Source organism: Austrofundulus limnaeus, unplaced genomic scaffold, assembly GCF_001266775.1.
Source record: "Austrofundulus limnaeus strain Quisiro unplaced genomic scaffold, Austrofundulus_limnaeus-1.0 Scaffold28, whole genome shotgun sequence".
Lineage (NCBI taxonomy): Eukaryota > Metazoa > Chordata > Actinopteri > Cyprinodontiformes > Rivulidae > Austrofundulus > Austrofundulus limnaeus.
In genome coordinates, this window is record NW_013952430.1 from 1,092,730 (window position 1) to 1,101,932 (window position 9,203).

The 9,203-nt window shown below is 38.6% G+C and overlaps 1 protein-coding gene across 1 annotated transcript in view; it reads left to right on the forward strand.

The window, feature by feature from the left end:
* Positions 1-246: 246 nt before the first annotated feature.
* Positions 247-9,203, forward strand: part of rnf166 (ring finger protein 166) — a 14,918-nt gene continuing 5,961 nt past the window's right edge. Inside the window, exons 1-2 of the mRNA XM_014005041.1 lie at positions 247-821; positions 8,703-8,859. Of these exons, the coding sequence (XP_013860495.1) occupies positions 640-821; positions 8,703-8,859 (339 nt within the window). The 5' untranslated portion in view covers positions 247-639. The remainder of the gene's footprint in view (positions 822-8,702; positions 8,860-9,203) is intronic.

Consider the following 9,203-nt stretch of genomic DNA (forward strand, 5'->3'; position numbering starts at 1 on the left):
CACACACACACACACACACACACACACACACACACACACACACACACACACACACACACCAAACTCAGTTTCAACATTTAAATTAATCAATACCCTTCAGAGGGATAAACACAGATAAACACAGCCAAGTCCTTCCACAGAGGCTGTCCACAGCATGCTAACCGACTCAGGAACAATGTCATGTAAAGTTATGACTTTATTTTTGTAATATTCTGACTTTATTTTCATAATAAAAATGTAAAAATCTCATAGTGGCTCTAATACTCCCTCCTAATGGCCACCTCCTGGAGGCGCCACTGGATTCATCTCCCAGAAAGCCGAGCGCGCGGATGGTCCATCAGCGCAGATCTGACAGCTGTGCGGATGGACCTTCAGAGACCATCCATGCGTTTATAGATCAGTTGTTTTAAATTGGGTCAAGCTTGAAGCATCGTGCTCCTTGTGTTTACTTCTCCCGCATGTCTCCTGCTTGCAAGGATGCTCAGCTTTAACGGAGTGAGAATCTTCAAAAAGATGTTTTATTGAAGTAGCCATGTTCGTACCATCCTCCTTCCCACCGCTGCCCGGGCAATGAGTGAGTAAAACAGCAGTTTTGAACAGTTCCTCTCGGGCACGGCTGCAGTCGAGTCGACGGGCTCCATGATGGCGATGTTTCGGAGCTTTGTCTCCGGGAGCACACAGCTCCGGCAGCAGCAGCAGCAGACCAACAGCGGCTCGGGCCCGCTGGCAGCCCCGGCTGAGGGCGTCGAGAGCCAATTCTCCTGTCCCATCTGCTTGGAGGTCTACTACAAACCCGTCAGCATCGGCAGCTGCGGACACACGTAAAGTCTTTGTTTCATGTTTTGATATGTGGGGGGCGACATGTCGCTGCTCGGGCTCGTTTTGGAGCAGTCTGTGTTGTGGTTTGTTGTTCAACAAGTCCTGGTTCAGACAGCTGACTCAGGTCCGGCAGGTCCTGGATGGGTGGCCCTGCCTGGAGGCAAAACCCTCCTGCAACTTGAGATCGAAATAAAATCATTAGCTTCACTTTTTGATATTACAAAAAATGTTCAGTTATTATTATGAAATACATTAAAACTAATTTAATGCAGCTTTTTTTTAATGTCCACCAGACAGTCAAGAAAATGACAGTTCACTCTCATGTATGAAATGATCCAGGTTCTAAAATTATTCAAACCCCCAGGTGGATTTCCACCTCATAATTATACGGAGCCCGTGAGGGGACATGCCTGTCACAACAAATTTTGCTGGGCGATTAATTGTCTCAAAAATTATTGCGATAAGCGATAATATTGCCTGGTGACCATTTTACAACTAACAATTATAAAAGCGTAATATGTAAGTGTAATAAATCAATATACTTTCATTTTTAAAGAATGTTTAACAAAGTGGACTCTCAGTCTCTAACAAAAAATGCACTTGAATAAAAAAAAACAAAAAACAAAGAACAACAAAATGTAAATTAAACACCACACGCAACTAAGACAGTAAATAAACAATATTAAAGAGCAGCATCTCTTTAGAGATGAAACGAACTACACAGCCTGGTGATGACCCACTGTTTCTTATGGAGACATAAGCCCAGTTCACATCCTATGTAAAGTGTAGGCTAGGTTTAGGGTCAAATGGTAATAGAAAATACTGGTAAATGAATGAAAGTCAATGCAAAGTCCCCATGAGGATAGAAGAACAAACGTGTCTATGTGTGTGTGTGTGGGGAGGAGACAGTCAGTGAGGAGATAGTCAGAGCGCTGCGGGGGAGGAAATCAGACAGTTCAGAGTTTTCCTCATGAGTTGTTGGGACAGCTACAGGTTTTTTGGTGTTTTGTTAAAACACAGATGGTGCGTTTAAGTTTCCTGTTATTTTTGGGAGCTACAGGTAAAGTCTTGACGAGTTTGTCGCGGGTCTGGGGGAGTTTCAGCCCCCACCCCTTCTCCTCTCTCTCTGTGTGTCTCCCCGCAGTGAATTTCAGGCTCTAGTGCTCCGACACTGCAGCAGCCGCGTTCTGCTTTGAAACGTTTCTTTAGTTTGTTATTGCTACGAGCTCTCACGCTAAAGCGAGAGTTGACTCCTCCCACACTAAGAAAACAGGAGGGGAGGAGTCAGCTGAGCTCCTGTGTAGCGGAGCACAGAGAGGGAGAGAGACGAAGTAAACCAACAAGCAGGAAAATGAAACTTATCGTCTTTTTTTTTACCGACCTCAAAATAACTTATCGTGCAATTAATTGATTTATTGACTATCGCAACAGGCCTAGACATGGGAGATTTTTTTTCTTTTGCGTTCCCACACAATAGTATTGCGTTACCTCGCAATACCTTTTGCGTTCCCTCGCAAAAGCAGTTAATCACTGTTTTGCCTGCGGTTTATTAGCAAACTCACATGTTCACATTAGCGAGTTAGCCTACTGCTTTAATTCAGCTTCAGAATGAATATATCACACAGCCACACATGGAAGTATGTCATATGCCGATATTTTAACACAGTACAGCCACGCAACATCAATATCAATTTCACGAACTTGTGGCGACATCCTGTTTTGGTAACCGGATATTTCAAAATAAAAGTCTGATTTAACTCCGTTCATTTACAAAACAATCTTTTGCTTGGGAACGCAAAACAATATTGCGTGGGAACGCAAAAGTATTGTGAGGGAACGCAAAAGTATTGCGAGGGAACGCAAAAGGACAAAAAATCCCCCCGTGTCCCCTCGCGGGCTCTGTATGATTAGAACCACCTTTGGCAGAAATAGCTAGTTTAATTTTTATGTGACCATAGTTTTGTATGGTTTTAGAGGAATTTGTAGTTCATTAGGTTTGCAGAGATTCATTACTGCACAGTAGCTCTCTGAAGGTCCCATCACAGATTTCTGTTGCATCACGACCCTCGGCTGTAATCTACGGAACCCGCCAGGGTTTTTTTTTCCTTTTGCATTCCCTCGCAACACTTTTGCATTCCCTCGCAATATTGTTTCGTGTTCCCACGCAAAAGATTGTTTTGTATATGAACTGAATTAAATCAGACTTTTATTGTGAAATATCCGGTTACCAAAACAGGATGTCGCCACAAGTTCGTGAAATTGACATTGATGTTGCGTGGCTGTACTGTGTTAAAATATTGGCATATGACATACTTCCATGTGTGGCTGTGTGATATATTCATTCTGAAGCTGAATTAAAGCAGTAGGCTAACTCGCTAATGGTGAACATGTGAGTTGGCTAATAAAACGGCAGGCACAACAGTGATAAAGTGCTTTTGCGAGGGAACGCAAAAGGTATTGCGAGGTAACGCAAAAGTATTGCGAGGTAACGCAAAACGATATTGCGAGGGAACGCAAAACGATATTGCGAGGTAACGCAAAAGTATTGCGAGGTAACGCAATACTATTGCGTGGGAACGCAAAAGAAAAAAGTCTCCCATGGCCCCTCACGGGCTCCGTAGTAATCTGCTCAGAGGACTTCAGGGTCGACTCGATGCCTGCTTCTGCTCAGTTCACGTGGCTGCAAAATAAACCCAAATTATTATCCCTCCACCACCGTGCTCACAGCTGGTATCAGCTGCTTATGTTAATGTGCAGTGCTGGTGCTGGGGTTTTCTCCAAACTTGCGTTGTGAGTAAACATCTCTACTTTGGTCTCATCAATCTAAAATACTTTCTTTCAGAAATGTGATTCATTCAGATGAAACTTTATAAACCTAAACTGTTTGCCATGTTTTTTTTCTCCTGGCAGCCCATCCAATGAAACCACACTTGTTGTTTTTTAATTGTTGCGTCATGAACTAACCCGCTAACCGAGGCAGATAGATGTGACTCCACCGCACGGCTGATGTGAGCGTTCCACAGGTGTATTCTCAAGGTCGAGCAGCCGGGTACTTTGTCACGTGACCATGTTGTAGACGGAGGCTGACATATTGGTTTTGGGGGAAACAGGATGAGTTCCTCTATGTAAATAAAATAGGAAAAATGGTGAAAAGTTGCTGCAGGACTGCACTTCTCACGTAAAAATACATACAGAGATAATTTTTTTTTCTAACTGCAAGAGTGAGGGGAGAGAAATGACACGTGTTGTCGTTCTGCCTCTGCAGACCTCCGTGCTTCTCCTTGTTTAAAAAGAATTGCCTCATGGTTTTGATTTAAAACACACTAAAATTGGTTAAAATGAAGAGTAAGCACTCAAAACTACACACTAACTATAAAATCCAAACGTTAAAAGTCACAGATCTAATTAATAAAGTCCTGCTCTCACCGGCTCTTCTTTGCCGCCAATCTCCATTCAAATTTTGCCTCTTTTTATTTTCTTCTTCCTGTAGATTTTTTACTGCTTGTCAGATAACTTTGAGCCTCAGTCAAAAAGAAGGTCTGGAGGGTTATATTTTTTTCGGTTCAAGAGAAAGATGAGACTGACGATGGACAGCGGTGTTTTTTCCACGAGATTACTGTGTTTCCTGCTCCCTTCAGCTGCAGTTTCCCCCCATTAAAAAAAATGGAGGTTGAACTCACATGACTGAATGACATCACGCCGACTTTGAGAATATTTTGTAGTGTGCATTGTGTTTCCAGACTCCTCCAACTGTTGCATTTTTCATTGGACTCCAGGGGTATTTTGGTCTAATTCTTTAATATGACGTAACAAAGTCATTATTTCAGCTTAATTTCTGTTAACGACACGGTGGAATATGTTGTGGTTTTGTACACTTGAGGGTAAATATGAATAATTTTAGAGCCTGGTATTTGTAGTTAATACTAAAACACTCCTGAGGAGTGAAAAAAAAAACCAATGTCTCAATAATCTATTATATTTTAAAGACATTCAGGAAGTATGAACAGTTTTTTCCTTAGATATTTAATTTAATCTCTGACCCTTTAGGAACAAAATGTTGCAATGGCATACGAGGCGTTTAAAACTTCTGCACAGCACTAAATGTCAGATACAGAGATGTGCTGCCTGACCAAAATAAGGTCACACAATAATATTTTTTGGACCACCTTTAGTTTTGATTACGGCACTTACTGACTGTGGCATTGTTTGGATAAGCTCCCTAGAGCTGACCAACTGCAGCAACTCCACATCATAGCCCTGCAGTATAGTAGGGACTAGGCATGATGGGTCCGCACTATTCTTCCAGTTTTTAATAATGCGTTGGACAGTTCTTAACCCAGTTTTACTAGTTTTTTCAATCTCCCTAGATGTTTCCTCTGCTTAATGATTTAACCCTTCTTAAACAGACTGACATCTTTTCCACGACCACAGGATGTCTTTCAACATGGCTGTTTGAGAAATGAGAAGCAACTCATTGCACCAGTTAAGGTTAAATAACTTCTGAGCTGAAAGATTATCGTCCATGCAGTAATCATCCAATAGGAGGCTCGTATCTATTTCTTTAGTTAAATCCAGGTGGTGATTTTTCTTGGCCTGGCAGTGTATAATGTTGCAGAAAAGAACAGTTTGTTTTACTAAAGTTATTCAGGTTCCTGCTGAAGTTGCATGTTTTCTCAGCAAAACAAATCTCTCCATCTGTTTATGTAACAAAACTATTATTTACACCTATTAAAGGGTCTTTTATAAAGACAAGAAGCTGTTATTTTATGTGAGCTATACTTACAGGAATGGGCAGCAGGTGTTGGGATGTTATTTAAGTGACAAACAATCCTTTTAGATGAATATTTTATTGGCTTCAGAGTGGCTGAAAGCCTCCCTGCTGGTCAGAGATAAGAAACAAAACGAGCTTCTCCTCAGCAGAGCTCCTCTAAACTGTTTTAATCGTTAAGCTGAATCTGCTGTTTCACAATTTACACAGTTTGTAATGATTTGTGTAAATATTAAGGGAAATATTTTTAATACATGATTTTTTTTGCCTCTGAGTTTGTGTAAATTTTAATTTAAAAATTGCATCTTAATAAAGATGAATAAATCTGTACTTCCAAGTGTAGATGTTGGCCAAATTTATCTATCTGTGCCCAGATTAAAAAAGGTATTTGTCTGTTGAATCCTGGAGAACTATTTGCTGAAATGTTTTATCACTAATGAAAGACCAATAAATAAGTCCTCAAGGTAGCAACATTTTTGTTGCCTTTGTTAAAAGTGTTGAAAAATGCAGGATCAGACCAATAATTTGATAAAAACAAACAAAATATCATAAATATAAGAGTTTAAAAACAACTTCAGTTTTACAGTAACCAACACTTCAAACTGATTATTACAACACATATAAAATAATTTCTTATAAAGAGTTTAAATGTGGTAATTCAGCTTTTTTTTAATAAATTCATTTAATTAGCCTCTACACAAGAATAATCACACGACTATTCTTCATAATTAACCCTTGTGAGTGATGAATGATAAAATTGAAGCCTTTTAGGGCTTCATATTTTCATATTGAAATGAAAAACAAATTTGATCAAATCAACAAATTAATGTTTTTGCCATTAGGAGAAGGGAGACATTTTTTTTTTACAGCTGTTTTGTTAGTTTTAATTATTTTCCTCTGTTTCTGTCTTTTTGTCTCACATCTGAAATTAGGCAAAAACACACAAAGTTAGGATTGCAAAATTTAAAAACTTTTCAAAGTTGAATATTTTCTATGGGAATCCATGGGAATAAACAGATTAAACTTAGAGTTTTAAAATGTTGAAGGTCAATTAAAAAAGAGATTAGAGATGAATATATATTTTAGCATAATCTTGTGGAAACAAAAACAAATATTGCTGCAGTTATTCCCATGAAAATTTTCTGTTTTACAATATTTCAACAATTTCCAACCTTTTAATGGAAAGTTTCCAGAAATTCTCCACATCCTTTCAACCCCAGTAAAAAACCCATCAAAATGTGCAGTTTGATCAGAAATAAGTGCACTGACTTTGGTAATGCTGCATAATACTGTGAAGTCACATTTAAAATAGTCCATACACAACAGGGATTTTGGTGAAATAAAGGAGAAAAGTCAATAATTAAACGGCTGACAGAAAGTTTGACTTTAAATGGCTGAACTGGATTTTTGACATCTGACAGTTGTAATAGAATCAATTTGATGATTTTACGGAGGTTTTATGACAAAATGTTCAAATTACAGCTTTACAGACACGACAAACGTTTGAGCTGTCAAACTTTTCTAGAATTTTTGTACGTTATGTAAACTAAAAAATGAATAATGTTCAACTTGTCTCTTAGAGTTACAGGCCTTATGGTCTCAAATCCTTTTATTGTTCTCACGTTTTGATCTTTATTGTTGTTATTTTTATTATCTAATTTATATGCATTTTCATCTCAGGTTAGTTAATGTATCCAAAATTTATTTTAGATGATCAAAAATACAACGGATGATGGAATTTCAACCAGTTTTAAAGTATAAAATAATTGATGCAGCTAGAAATACTGATTTAATGGGCTAATATTTCATTTCATTTGATCAAGGAAAGCACAATAAACAATGTTACATGATAAAAAACAAGCAACCGTTGCTTTGTATAAGGGTTTGCCAAGTAGCTGTAGATGCAGCAGCAGCTGCTACAGCCAGCTCACTGTACATACTTCTGTTAAAGGCACAGTGTGTAGGATTTTGTCAAATCTTTTAGCCGAAATTGAGATAATCACTAATGACAATAATAAAAAACATGTCTAATCATTGCAGACAAAGACCTTGTTTTATTATTTTTACCTTATAAAAAGCTGTTTATATCTCCATGGTCGCGGGTCTCCACACAGGCAGCCGCCATCTTGCACCGCCATCTTGTCTACGAAGGCTCATGAAGGACAAACTGGGGTGGCGGCGTCAAAAACAGTTTTAGTTGTAATACTATAAATGTAATATCTGTTGTCTGTCGTTGTAGCTGGGATAATTTTACTTATTAAAGCTCATAATCTTACCACTTGAAACATCACTAGCCCTGAAGCTGCTGGTAGACATCYCGGTTGGAATTATCAAAGGTTTTTGACACCTGAGAGACACCGTAGCAACTCCTTTGCGTTTGGAAGCGGGGGGTGGGGGTGGGGGGAGGACCAGGGAGGATGATTCAACCACTAGATGTCGCAGAAAACAACAAATCCTACACAATGTGCCTTTAAACAAAGATGCTCTTGTCCAAGTTTTTCAGTGTGTTCTTTTATTTATTTAAGTTAGTTCAAGTATGTAGTAGTCTCAAATGTAAAATACTTATAGGTAAGAAATTTTAAAAAAAAAAGCTTGTTTTGTATATTATCTGTTGGTTGACCTTATTTCTAAAGAGCGGCATCACCTAGGGAAAAAAAACTTTAAATTGCAATCTAGCAAACAGAAGACAATATACTTTATTACACTAAAAAATGGTACATAAGTTATTTATACAGGCAGCATTTTAAGTTAACATCAAGTGCACACAATTCTTCTTCCTGTCTGACAGAAATGCTTGACTTTGGTTAACAAAAAAGATGGGATTATTATTATATTATAATGCACCTGTTTTTCCAATGTTTTTCCCATTGGAAAGAAAAGAGAGAAAAAAAAGAATTGTAAAAATAAGAATCAGAGAAAAACTAAGTTGAGATGATTGTGTGAAATTGAGATCTCAGGAATAAACAAAACCCACATGGTGAAAAAAAAACATTTGTTTTTTGAGCTGCATCATGAATGAAAGCATTTATGATTCTGTACCTCTGCTGTTAAACGTCCTCTCATCAGATCATCTGAGCTAATCTAAGTGGATAATAATCTGTCTCTGCTCTTCCAGGTTCTGTGGGGAGTGTCTGCAGCCATGTCTCCAGGTAACCTCCCCTCTGTGCCCTCTCTGTCGCGTGCCCTTTGACCCCAAAAAGGTGGAGCGCTCCTCCAATGTGGAGAAACAGCTGGCCTCCTACAAAGCCCCCTGCAGGGGCTGTAGCAAAAAGGTGTGTGCTAATAAAATCTGTGAAGTCTGAGACAGACCTTCATCTGTAGATTTGTGTTATTGTCATAGACTTAAATATATGGATCACTAGAATGAGCCCCGCCCATACCGTCCACTGCTAGCATCTGTGATAGCATTGAGGAGCAAAAATGGCATCTTAAAGGGCAACAGCTCACAGCCTCCATAGAAACTAATATATAAACAGCAGCACGGATCTGTTTCACAGATTATCTGTCATGTTTTTACAATAAATTAATAATTATGGTAATTTCATTCAACAATCATGTAAAACAGCAGATTTATACCAGAAAAATAAATAATTTATAAGTAACAATGATCTAAACC